Genomic DNA, 12,464 nt, shown 5'->3' with positions numbered 1-12,464 from the left:
CACATACTTTCTTCTCTCATCAAGCAGCACAGACATCCCATTTGACGGCTTTCCGACGACTTGCCCAGCTGCATCACCTCACATAATCTTCATGGCTTGCACGCATGTCGTTGCCCATGGCCAGTACGTCCCATGGTCCTTCTCGTAGTCCGCCATAGCTTATCAACTTTAGTCCAGACCGAAGCACCCCGAAAGTCCTACCAGTGCCTATCCACTGCAACTGCAGTGGGCGAGCCAGTGCCTGTCCTGCATTTCCACCCCGTCCATGACACCTGGATCTAAAGTCCCGCTCCTTCAATGATTAAGTCCATGTGCCTGCGTTTCGACGCCTGGATTCTCCGACTTGATCTTTGAATTGAGTGGGTGCCTGTGTCTGGGGTGGAGTAGCCTGGATCTGTCCAAGCGCTCGTCGGCACGCCGTCACCAAAATATCCAACCCCAAGATGCGATGGTATTGGAGAAGCGAGATAGCGCTGACCCAAAGGACTACGAAGCAACACTGGTGAGTACAACGGAAGAGGTTCTTTTTGTCCCTACCCTGACAGCCGCAGATGGCAGGATCCCCATCCTCGTCCGCCTATCCACCCCTTTTCCAACTGCAACCCCGCTTTTCATCCGCAGGAAAGCCTGTGTATGGTCAGTACAAGCTCTTCCAAAACCAATGATACGCGCTAATACTGTGAACAGCTAGATGTATGCACCATGGCCCTCGATTCACAATACTTCGAAGTCGAATTTCAAGTTGCAGCACCGAGGGGGCAAATCTCGCTTGTTGTTGTATTCAGCACCCTGCAGTGAACTGAGATGTAATATCTTGTAGTCAAATAGCAGAATATCATCCACGAAATACTCCAAACCACAGTCAAGACCATCCATTGCCCGAGAGAAACAAAATGACAGTGCACAGGGAACGGTGGGTAACCGATGAAGCCCAGGGTCGCCAACAAATGAAATCTCTGAAATGGACGCACCATGCAGAGGAAGGCCGCTGCGTTGTTTTTTCACACTGGCGGAATGAGGTTCACAAAGCGACATCGCACATTTCATGATAACGAAGGTCACAAGTACATCGATTACATTTAAGCAGAGATGGTAACCTCGACCTCGACGCCGGGCTCCAAGCTGATGCTAGTCTAGAAACCTCATCAGAAAATGGGATGATCGCATAGATAACCTACGACTTACGATCTGCTTGACGATCTCGCTAGAGGAGTGGAGATCGATGAGGCGCTTGTGAACCTTCAATTCGTAACGATCCCAGGTCTTGGAACCCTCACCGCAAGGCTAAAGAAAGAAAATATTAGAAAGGGAAATCTAGCCATATTTCTTTAGACGCGACTCACAGTCTTACGGGTGGTGATCCTGAGGACCTTGGTGGGGAGACGAACCGGGCCCTTGACACGGAGCTGCTTGTCCTTAGCTCGGTTGATCAAGTCAGTAGAGACTGCAATCTATTAGCTACTGGATATTATGAACAGAACGGACAGAGCTCACACTTCTCGAGGTTCTTGACATTGCTGCTCGTGAGGGTGATTCGGATTTTGTGGATTTTTGGGGCGGGCTGGCCGGCGGCGTCGTAGTCCTTATCTTTGGCGACGTAACTCATTTTCGATAACTATGAGTCAGAAGGTGACTGTTTTTAAGGAGAATTAGCGACGTTCGACGACGGAAAGGCAGGAATCCAAGACTCACCCAAAGTTCGAGGTTGTGTTGATACAGAAGAGAGAAACGAAAAATAAGGTTTGAGCTCAAATACTCGCTGACATAATCAGGCACGTGGGAACAAAGCCGGTCTTGGGCCATTGTTGGGCGTTTTGGAAGTCTTTCTCAAACCACTCGAGCTCACTGTTGTCTGCAGTGACCTCGCCTGTTCCAAGACACCATCATGACCAAGACGAGGAGGAAGGCACAGGAAGAGGCTGAGGCTGCGGCCAGCTCTTCAGCCCCGGTGGCAGCTGCCCCCGACACCATGGACGTGACCATTCCTGACGAACTCGACCCCCAGCATCTGGCGGAAATACTTCCAGAGATCCCAGATCTTTATAAAGTAACCCCAGGTGTTGTCGCTTTTCTGTATGAGCTCGTGTCAAAGCAATATACTTTGCTCGACTCGTCCCAGCGCGACATGGATGAGCTCAGGGCTGAATACGATAGAACCCAAGTGGAGCTCGAGCAGGCCCTTTCCGAGAAGGAGGCTTTGAACAACGACTCCCTTGCGAAACAGACCTCTATGCAAGAGGAGAATGCGAAGCTGAAGGACCAACACGATAAACTAGGTTCAGCCCGTCTTTACACGTCGTCGTCATTGCAGCAACTCATATGGACACCTTTATTTAGCTGAAGACAACGTTGCTCTGAAAGCACAAATATCCACCCTTTCGGAATCGCAAAGCTCGTCCTCGTCCGAAGTTCAGTCTCTGAAGCAGCAATTGGGCGATGCGGAGCGGGAGAAGCGTGATCTCATGAGTGTCATTAGTCGTTCGAAGCAGGAAGAGGCTCAGCGTGAAGGTGCGCCGCTTACAGGTCAAACACCGTGTTATTCCTAACCCCACCTTAGAGGAGTTGCAAAGTTTGCGCTCCAGCTTGAAAGAAGCGCGTCAAGAACATCTGAGACTCGAATCGCAAATACGGGAACTCCGCTCTCAGGAAACGTCTACCAAGGTTCGACCGCTCATTTTTGTTTATTTCTTTGTTTAACAGTCCCAAGTTCAAACTCGACACCTTGACGCAACAACTCCAACTCGCACAAACGGAAGCTGAGCGATCCAATGCCGAACTTACGACCAAGACGGAGGAATTCGCCAAATACCGACGGACCAAGCACGCGGAAATGCTCAATCTCCAATCTTCATACGATTCTCTTTCTCAAGAACTCACCTCGTCCAAGGCATCTCTCAAGGCTCTTCAATCGGCACATAGCGCCCAAACCACCCAGTTGACGCAAGCGCTCTCGAAGATTCAATCCTTGAATGGCCAAATAGCCGAACAAGAAGCCAAGTATGCCAGCGAGGCGAACGGTCTCAAACGGTTGGTTCAGATGATGGAGGAGAGGGAGAAGCAGGCGAAGGAGATTGTGGAGAACATCGAGAGTCAATGGGCTACAGTAGGCGAGAAGGCAGAGAGGAGGGAGAATCAACTGAAGGACCAACTGCAGCACGAAGCCAAACGTCGAGAAGAGGCCGAGAAACGCGTCGACCAACTCGAAAAGGTTTTGCATCGCATGGGCCGTGGCGAACTCCCAGTCCCTGGCACACCCCTTCGAACACCTGGCACTCCCGGAAACGGCACCGACTTCGACGGCATGCTTGGTCTTAGTCCCACAGTGGCTCTGGCAAGCAAGTCTCAGCGCAGCGGGAAGACATTCACGGAGGTCTACACCGACTATGTTCGTCTTCAGGAAGAGTACGCCAAGAAGTGTGCTGAACATGACCAAATGGACCGCACCTTGACCGCTGTCTTGGCCGAAATCGAAGAGCGGGTAAGTATTTTCTTCATTACATGAGATGAACTGCATATTGATTTTCTCGTAGGCGCCACTTCTCACCCAACAACGAATTGAGTATGAGAGAGTCACTGCGGAGGCCACAGAGCTATCCGCGCAACTCTCGCATGCCCTTGCTGATAGAGAAGCTCAAGCCAAGCTCGCTGAAACGCAGACGCAGAAACTGGTGAAGTCCACTCGAGAGAACGCCCTTTTGCAACAGCAACTTTCAGATCTTGGACGTCAAGTGCAAACCTTGCTTAAGGAAATAGCTCGTCGTGACGACCCCACCATCCCAACCGACGAAGAAATGGAGAGCGTGCCGTTCGTACCCGCTAACGATGTCAACACCATCATCACCAACAACCTCGTACTGTTCCGAAGCATCGAGTCTTTGCAGGAACAGAATCAGAAGCTGTTGAGGATCACGAGGGAATTGGGAGAGAAGATGGAGGCGGAGGAGAAGGAATACAAGGCTGCGATGGAACAGGAACAAGCTGAAGCCATTCGTGAAGCGCACGAAGCTATGCAGGAGTTGGCAGCGCAGTTGGAGACACAGAAGAAGAACAGCGACACCCTCATTCAGTCATATGTCAAGGAGCGCGACGCACTTAAGGCCATGCTCTCGCGAGCAGAGGCTGCAGCATCTCGCGCCGGCATCAGCATTGACGTTGGCCAGGCACCACCTTCCGCAGAGACCTCAGCTCCAGTCATGCCAGACTCCGAAGTTGCCAGGGAACTTGCTGAGGTTCAGCAGCAGTTCGATGCATACAGGACGGAGATGGGCCATGACGCTACTCGCTTGCGGGATGAGCTCACGTCTGCGCAGCGAGAAGTACATGAACTCACCACCAGTCTTGCAAAGGCTAATGCAAAGATCGAATATCTCAACGGTATGTCTTTATGCTTTGTGTCTGACAGTGGCTGACTGGAATTTAGAGCGTCACCGAGTCCACGCTGAGCAATATCAACTCACCAGCCGCGATTTGGAAGAGATCACGAAGCGCAACCAGGCCCTCTTCGATCAGTGGACAAGAGCGGATGTTGAATGTTCAAGACTTTCCGAAGACTTGCACGTCGCGAATGCTCGCCTTGAGCAACTCAGGAATGAGTCTGCCAATCTCCGTGCCGAGAAACAGATCTGGGAAGGTGTACAGGCCCGACTGTTGGATGAGAACAAGACTCTGGCCATGGAGCGATCGCACCTCTCGGATCTGATGGCGAACATTCAGAAGATGCACAACGACCTTGAACGTTCGGGAGAGAACGACCGCCGTCGTCTCGAAAACCAACTGCAGATGCTGGAAGCTCAAAGGTGAGTTGGCCTTGACGTAGACTCAACCGCGTCGGTGGTTCTGATCGAAAAATACAGTCAGGATCTGAGAACCCAATTGTCTCGCGAGCGCGACTCCCTTCGCCATGTCACCACGCAGAAGGACCTCGAGTCTAAGGACCTCCAGAGCCGGTTGGACAAGGCTGTACGTTCGCGTTTTCCATGTTGTATGCAGCTGAGGTTCACTTATTTTACCATAGAACCTCGAGTTGTCGAAGACCCGGGAGACCCTTGTCGGTGCTGAAACTAGCAAGCAACATCTCGAGCAGCGGGTTGAAGACCTTACGAAGCAGTTGCACGGCCTTGAAGAGAAGCTCGGTGTCTACGAGGGTCGTCCTTCAACCGCGATTGCAGCACCAGCACCTTCTGTTGACCCCAACATGAGTCGCGAGCAGCAACTCGAGCAAGAAGTTGCGGAGCTCAGGTTGGTCAGCTTGTACATTTTGTCGCAACTTGCTCTCACATCTCTTCAGATCCGCTCTTAAGGTTGCAGAGGTCGATTTGGCTAGTGCCAAGGGGCACGTCGAACAATTCAAGGAGATCAGTCAAGCTAACGAAGTCGCTCTTGCCAACCTCAACTCCACGTTCGACGAGTACAAGTCCTCTACAGAGAGCCAAATCGCAAGACAAGAAGTATGTCAGCTCTCTTCTACAATCCCTATAACGTTTTGACCTTGTGCGTTTAGGCTGAGTACAAGGCATTGGAAGCGAAACTCGAGGCCGCCAGCGCCGAGTTGGCTCGACTCCGTGAACAATACAATGCCTCTCAGAAGGCTTTCGAGGAGGAGCGAACTGCCCTTAAGAACGACAAGAAGATCTTGGAGGACACTATTGTCGACATGACTACTTCTGAGAAACACTTGGAGAGTGATCGTTCGTCGAGAGAACAGGAGATCAAGCTCGTTGAGGAACGGGCCAAGGTATGTCCATGATTGTTTTTCTTGGTATCACTCTTCGACTCACGAACCCTGTTCCCAGGCCGCTGAAGAACGCTATTCCAAGGAGGTTGTCGCTCATGCTGAGTCCATCAAGACCATTGAACAACTCCGCCGCGATCTTTCCGATGCTCAGAACAAGGCCCGTGAAAATCAAGCTGCTTCGGAGACTGCTGTCGCGAAGTTGGCTGCTTCTGAGCAGAGCTGGAAGCAACAGAAAGAGACCCTTGATAAAGAGATTTCTGATCTCAACGCTCGGTTCGTTCTCGTCCCCTCCGACTCTTGCCAATTTCTGACAAATGATTTCATAGATGCCAGGATCTTTCGTCGCAAAATACGCTCCTCCATCAGCACCTTGAATCGGTCAGCTCGCAGGCTGCACGCATTAGACAAGCAGCGAACGACTCTGCTTCTACTCCTGCAACCGAGGGAGATGGATCAGAAGATGCTGCCAAGGAACTGGAGAACCTTCGCCCTGTGGTCTCTTACCTAAGGAAGGAGAAGGAGATTGTGGAGTTGCAGCTTGAACTTGGCAAGCAGGAGAATGCGCGATTGAAGTCTCAGATTGAACACCTCTCGCAGTCATTGGAAGAGGCTAGGACGACGATCTCCGAGGTAGGTAGCAAGGGGAACACTGCATTTGGCGCATAACTCATCTCATTCATAGGAACGCGAACGCGCTGTACAGAGCGCTGCGTCGGCCGCCCAACATGCTGAACTCGTGGAGAAGATGCAACAGATTAATGTTCTCCGCGAGAGCAATAGTCTGCTCCGTGCCGAGTGCTCAAGCAACGCGAAGAAAGCCAGCGATTTGGAGACCAAGTTAGCGCAACTCAGTGCTGAAGTGGAACCTGCCAAGGAACAGGCGCGCGTCGCGCAGGCTGAACTCGAGGCCGCCAAAGGACAGGTACAACGGCTTGAGCAGGAAAGCCGTGGCTGGCAAGAGAGGAACAGTCGTCTGCTCTCCAAGGTATGCATCCTTAGTTTCTTGGCGTTGCTGCCTTGTTGACAACTTTTCTGCAGTATCAGCGAGTGGATGCCTCTGAAGTTCAAGCTCTGAAGGAAGAGGTCGAGAAACTCAAGGCTGAAATAGAGGAACACGCAGTCGCTAAGAAGAAGGCAGAAGATGCCGTTAAGAAATCCTCTGACAACGTGGAACGTCTGAATAACGCGATCGAGATGCAGCGCAAACGATTAATTGAGGAGAGGAATGAATCGAGGGCCACGATCGCTAAGCTAGAGGCCAAAATCGCTACTTTGTCATCGCAAGACGAAATCAAGAACTTGCAGCAAAGTGTGGTATGTGGATTGTTTGTAGCTTGTCCGTGTTTTCTCAAAATGACGGATCTATTTTAGGCTACTTTGCAGACCGAGAAAGCCACCTTGTTGGCTGAAAAGGAGGCGTTGGAGAAAGCTGCCAGCGCGGCGGTCCCAGCGGCAGCATCGAGTGCACCTGCACCTAATTGGGAGGCTGAAAAGGCTGAAATAATCAAGGCGCGTGACGAGGCCGTCCAGCAAATTAAGGTAATATTTGACGTGTTCTATGTGGAGGCATTTCCACTTACATCTTTCCAGGAATTGGTGGAAGAGAAACGAGGCTTGAAGATGCAGAATGTGAGTGTGTCCCGTGTTGACATTGTCACATCTGGCTAATTGTCTATGTAGGAGAACTTCCAGAAAAGACTTGCTGATACGACGAAATTACGCCGCGCCGACCAAGAGCGACATGTGGTCGCAGTTGAGAAGGCAGTCGAGCAGACGAAGACTGAAATGCAAGTCGCGAAAGAACAGGAGATCAAGGCGATGGAGAAACAGCATGCAGAAGCGTTGGAAAGCTTGCGAAAGGAGCTGGAGGCCAAGCAAAGAGCCGAGATCAAGCCCGACCCACAGGCTACCGTCAAATCAGAGCCTGCGGATCAACAGGCTGCAATCGAAGCTGCCTTGGCCGCTGAAAGGGCATCCTTCGAGCAGCAGATCAACAGTGCGCGGGACAGTGGTCGGAAGGAAGCCGAAATGAAGTTGCGCGTCGTCCAGAAGCAATGTGAAAAGGCCAAACGGCGAGTTAAGGATCTCGAGCAGAATATCCACGAGTGGGAAGCTTCTGGCTTGTTACCTGCCGGCAGCCTTGCCAGCATTCCTCCTCCGGTAGTACCAGATGCTAAGGCTGTAGCTTCTTCAGCGCCGCCTCCTGCAACTCCCGCTGCACCCACGGAAACTCAGCCTGCTGCCAAACCTGAGGCAAAACCTGCCACTGCCGCTCAGCCTACCCAAACACCTCCTGCTACGACCGCTGCAGCACAAAATACGCCCGCTGCAAAACCTGCTGCCCCAGTCCGGAGTCAGCCTGCTCCAAAACCTGCTGCTCCCGCTACCATCCAAGGTCAACGACCTGCCACCACCGCTGCCGCGACGACTGCTGCTGCTGGTGCCCCAGTGCGACGGCAAGCTCCTGCCGGCGCTGCTCCCCGAGGAGGGGCCGCAGTACGTGGGCGTGGTGTGCCGTTGGGTCGTGTTGCTCCTTCGCGTCCACTGCCAACGAAGCCAGCCGCCCCGGGAGGCCTTTCGATTGCTGGTGCTGCTGCAGCAGCAGCAGCTTCCACTGCAGGACCCAAACGACCTCGGGACGAATCGGATAATACTGGTCAAAGCGACTCTCTTGCGAAGCGGTTGAAACCCGCTGATGGTACGCCTGCAACTGGCGCAACGCCTACGACATCGACCAAACCAGTCCAATTGCGGAGACCACCTCCTGGCACCTAGTTTTCTTCTCGTTGCGTTCTATTACCTGTGCATATTTTTCGACATTCCCTGTATTACTTACGTACTGTATGGTGTTATTTAGAATTTTTGTAATCTATTGCCTTCCGCTCCTCTGGATTGTTTCCTCTCGCTCACCGTATTACCATTCATCGGCCGACGAGGGCCTCGGGTCTCGGCCCTTGGCACCACAAGTGTTCCTCCCTTCTAGCCTACGAACCGCAGAGCAACCGAGTCAACGTCAATCGACCTCTCCTCGAAATCCGGCTTTCCTGTTACCTGTTCGAAGGCGCAGAGCGCGGCTTCGGTGCCACTGGAGCATGAGCACCGTGGGCAATCGAAGAGCCGTTCAGGCGTTTAGTAAAGTGGTCCAATAGTCATCCATGTGGTATCGCATATTCTCAGTCCAAGTCAGGGTAGTGACTCAGTGAGTGACACATGAACGCATGCTTCTAATCATGCCCGTACCGCTTTCGGGGCAACCTACCCCAGAAACTTCGGTTAACTCGCCTTGTCTTCGCTCAGTCGACCTAAATTGCCTTCTCTTCCTCAGACCGGGTGGTCCACGATAGCCTCTAGGCAACTCCTTCTGCCGCTGCACCATGTCGACCACAAGTTTGTTGTCGCAACGTCCAACGGACTCGGTACATCGCTCTGGATATTCCTATGAGCCTCACGACTACCGGGTTGTATTGACCGGAGGGCTTCCCTCGACTGGTATGCCTGCAACAGGAACCTTCGTTAAACAGTCAAGGAATGGCAACGCTTCTCTGCGACTGTTCGCACAGGCAGGGGATGCGGACCTGCCTGTCTACGACGCTGCGGGCCCTGTGGAAGGGCTCGTGGAGTTGTCGAGGACAGAGAATGTGTCGAGGGTCGAAGTGAAGGTAATTCCGTCTATTTTCCGGCAATGACTCAGGGGTACTTATCATAATTCTTACCATACGATTGATGTCGTAGGTTGAAGGACTTTTGAGGCTCAGAGAGATTGCGGAAGGCGGCCATTCCACGGTTCGCCTTTGCCTCGACACTCGAGTCCTTTATGTCAAAGATCGATTGAACAGTTCATGTCCCAGCACGTTGAAGTTCTCTCTTCATCTTCCTCCTACATTCACCTTCGAAGAGGTTAACTATGTAAGTGAAATGAGGTTTCATTTCGTCGCCGCACTTATCCATGTTCTGCAGGACTTGCCTCCGACATTCAGTGTCAAACTTAGTGGACTCCCGGGGTTCACCGCCAATATTGATGTGAGGGCCCCCATACCCCCATACTCCCTGTGGTGCTGTGCTAACCACGGGCACCGCACCAGTATTCCGTCAGTGCTATCGTAAACAAACCGAATGCATCTAGTCCTGTTACATCGAAGGCCATGGGACTTTTTGCTGGCACTATGTGAGTGCTTCAGGTTCAACCCATTGGTTAGCCTGACCATGATGCGATTCCATCCATTAGAAATATAACCACCCCATTCCTTTACTTTCCCCGAACTAGGCCACCCTCCCCTCTACCACCACCCCTGTCGACGGACTCCTTTGGGTTTACCTCGTCTATCGAATGGAACGTCTTTGAGTCAGTGATATCCTCCAGGAGAATAGGGATGCAGGACATCATGGCAAAGCTCTACATCCCGGCAACGCGAACATACTGCCTCTCCCAAAGAATCCCTGTTCATGTGCTGTTGTCGTCGAGTCCAATCTCACTTTCCGCATTTCTCCCGATGAGTCCCACTGCAGTCACCCTGGGACAACCAAAGCCAACACGACTACAAGTCATGAGGCAATCAACCGTAGACGTCAGGTAGGGGTCACTTGGTTTGTACCTTGTCCGGCCACGATTTGAACATGCTCTCCTAGAAACGTCGTCCGGTCGGAAGCAAAGCGTGAAATGTGGAGAGTAGACTGTATTGGAGAGGCTAGCTTCAGAGTAGCGGTGAGTCTAGGCTTGTTTTGATAGCTTGGTAAAAGCTACTCATCCCATTCAACAGGCCGATGCACCCAATTGGATCGCGTACAGCGGGGAAATTCAATTCAGTAGTTTGGTGCGGGCGACTGCTTTCAGGGCCGCAGGATTAAGTGTCAAGGTCCGTAATATAGGCTGAAGTCAAGTAGGGAGTGATGGTTAACCGAAATGGTACAGGACTGTCTGTTGTTCACCATGAATCCGCCAGATCCTCTCAAGTCCCCGTTCAATGATCTACGCCAAGTGATTGGCATACGCTTGACCACCGACCCGTGGGCGCCCGGGCAACAGGGAACTGGTCCAGTGGCCAGGCCATCTTCTCTGCACTCGTCGTTCTCCTTATAATCTTACCCTCCTTCACATCATGCCACTTAACCATCGTCCCTCTTACGCTTCGTCTGTATATTCCCCAGCCACATCGGGGCGAGCCCGCTTCTCTTGGCCTCTCTTGGCTCTGTCGAAGCGGACGTATATTTGAGAGGTCGATGACGTCCATGTCTATGACGTCAACCGTGTGCCCCTCCCATTTAAACCCATACCCGTATGCAGTATGTCTTTTCGAATACCCCAATCCCTCTTACTTTCGAAGACTTCTCTGTACCATTATGCCTGTAACAGCCCAGCAAGAACGCATTACTCGAACTCATGGTTCCACCAATTTGGAAAGCGGAGAGTTCCGTGCTTCCCCACCATCTGAGATCGTCCCTGGGGTCCAGGGCGGCCATGTTGACACTGCACCACAACAGGGTAAGAAGAGGGAGCTCACCTTTACTACTTCGCCACTCAAGCAGACGGATGTGCACTCTAGCCTCTACGCAACCTGGGGATGGAAGTGAAGTCCGGGTTTCCAGAGCATCCGACGACAGAAGCAAAGGCCTATCCGGAACTTTCAACGGCAACATTCCATTCAAGGAACGAGTAGTCGGTAGGTTTGCCTTGTATCATCGACCTCTATATGTGATATGGAAGTTGACCGGCCATCTCTACGTTAGGCGGCGCTCAAGTAAGTTGTGACCGTGGCCCCGCAGCAGTATTTTCACAGGAACTAATGCATGCGGAACGCTACAAAAAAAGAAAATCCGAGGAACCGTAAGTCAGCTTTTTTGATCGATTCAAGCTGCTACAATCAGCTCTGACTTTCTGTGCCCACCCAGGTCTTAGGAAAGGTGCGTGGCATAATTTCTTCTTTAATATCTTCGGCGAAGTTGACCTGTTGACCATCAGCCTGATCTAAAAGAGCATGGGCAAGCAATATTGGACGGAAGGACGACCCACGAAGCTGATAAACAGAAAAGAGACTAATCTTTCCTTGTACTAATAATACCAGCCGCAGTTATTCGTGCCCTTTGCATAGTCTACCTCAGTAATTATCATTGCTGACGTGGCCATCGCTTCGACAAATATTCTCTGCTTCCGTATTTACGTTGTTACCTTTCGAAAATGGGAATGGCTGGGTACAGTCCAGCCTGCTTGCATGATTTCGCAGTCTTGATGTTTGCGCTAGACGAACGGACGACAAAGAGTAAGCAACTCGAACCGGATGATAGGGGCGCCGGCCTTCTCGGAGAATTCCACGTGGAAAAAATAAAAACACCGATTAATTCATTGTGTCCAATCGATGTCGTGGCGAACATCTTTTTCATCGACCCGCACAGGCAAAGGCGAGACGCCACATCGTTATCACTTGGCTTTTATCTGGCAGGTGGACTGGCACCGGATTAGCGCCGGTGAGCTTCCTGTTAAGTTTCTGAATGGATGTTTTCCCCCCTGCAAAACTGATGAACCATACGTGGAGAAAGTGATCAGGCATGACGGTGCAGGTTCAGACGATGGGTTCCAATACCCCAGAATTGTACGGAAGGCATGCCTCGGGTTCAGTAGAGAAAGTCCAGTGCAGCCGCAATATTGTCATTCAAACGTCACAAATCGTATACCAGGTAGGGCATAACTCCAGCTATCGCTGCCCCATCCAAATGACGGACGCGGTTCTGTTTCAGG

The 12,464-nt window shown here is 51.8% G+C and overlaps 5 protein-coding genes across 5 annotated transcripts; 4 read left to right on the top strand and 1 right to left on the bottom strand.

The window, feature by feature from the left end:
* Nucleotides 1–448: 448 nt before the first annotated feature.
* Nucleotides 449–798, top strand: CC1G_15021 (hypothetical protein; the record flags this gene model as incomplete). The annotated part of the gene is made up of 3 exons (XM_002910644.1): nt 449–502; nt 559–636; nt 688–798. The coding sequence occupies 3 exons, from the start codon at nt 449–451 to the stop codon at nt 796–798; spliced, it is 243 nt and encodes an 80-aa protein (XP_002910690.1).
* A 217-nt stretch (nt 799–1,015) lies between these two features.
* On the bottom strand, nt 1,016–1,704 carry CC1G_03005 (40S ribosomal protein S20). Its single transcript, XM_001835865.2, has 5 exons — nt 1,693–1,704; nt 1,495–1,633; nt 1,344–1,444; nt 1,186–1,284; nt 1,016–1,133 (listed from the first exon to the last, which is right to left on the bottom strand). The coding sequence occupies exons 2-5, from the start codon at nt 1,604–1,606 to the stop codon at nt 1,080–1,082; spliced, it is 366 nt and encodes a 121-aa protein (XP_001835917.1). The 5' UTR covers nt 1,607–1,633; nt 1,693–1,704; the 3' UTR covers nt 1,016–1,079.
* A 421-nt stretch (nt 1,705–2,125) lies between these two features.
* CC1G_03004 (hypothetical protein) lies at nt 2,126–8,602 on the top strand (the record flags this gene model as incomplete). Its single annotated transcript, XM_001835864.2, has 18 exons — nt 2,126–2,276; nt 2,338–2,508; nt 2,558–2,661; nt 2,708–3,478; nt 3,531–4,374; nt 4,421–4,796; nt 4,854–4,959; nt 5,015–5,238; nt 5,288–5,447; nt 5,501–5,734; nt 5,793–6,007; nt 6,061–6,364; nt 6,417–6,719; nt 6,773–7,048; nt 7,106–7,273; nt 7,325–7,363; nt 7,415–8,432; nt 8,592–8,602. The coding sequence occupies 18 exons, from the start codon at nt 2,126–2,128 to the stop codon at nt 8,600–8,602; spliced, it is 5,475 nt and encodes a 1,824-aa protein (XP_001835916.2).
* A 506-nt stretch (nt 8,603–9,108) lies between these two features.
* On the top strand, nt 9,109–10,811 carry CC1G_03003 (hypothetical protein; the record flags this gene model as incomplete). Its single annotated transcript, XM_001835863.2, has 8 exons — nt 9,109–9,393; nt 9,467–9,640; nt 9,692–9,754; nt 9,817–9,899; nt 9,960–10,304; nt 10,361–10,436; nt 10,492–10,587; nt 10,644–10,811. The coding sequence occupies 8 exons, from the start codon at nt 9,109–9,111 to the stop codon at nt 10,809–10,811; spliced, it is 1,290 nt and encodes a 429-aa protein (XP_001835915.2).
* A 235-nt stretch (nt 10,812–11,046) lies between these two features.
* On the top strand, nt 11,047–11,951 carry CC1G_03002 (hypothetical protein). Its single transcript, XM_001835862.2, has 6 exons — nt 11,047–11,213; nt 11,275–11,391; nt 11,459–11,469; nt 11,541–11,555; nt 11,621–11,632; nt 11,691–11,951. Exons 1-6 carry the CDS (start codon nt 11,072–11,074, stop codon nt 11,766–11,768), a joined length of 375 nt encoding a protein of 124 aa, XP_001835914.2. The 5' UTR covers nt 11,047–11,071; the 3' UTR covers nt 11,769–11,951.
* Nucleotides 11,952–12,464: the final 513 nt, after the last annotated feature.

This window comes from Coprinopsis cinerea (assembly GCF_000182895.1).
Source record: "Coprinopsis cinerea okayama7#130 chromosome 8 map unlocalized cont3.8, whole genome shotgun sequence".
Classification (NCBI taxonomy): Eukaryota; Fungi; Basidiomycota; class Agaricomycetes; order Agaricales; family Psathyrellaceae; genus Coprinopsis; species Coprinopsis cinerea.
This window is presented reverse-complemented; position numbering and strand designations above follow the sequence as displayed.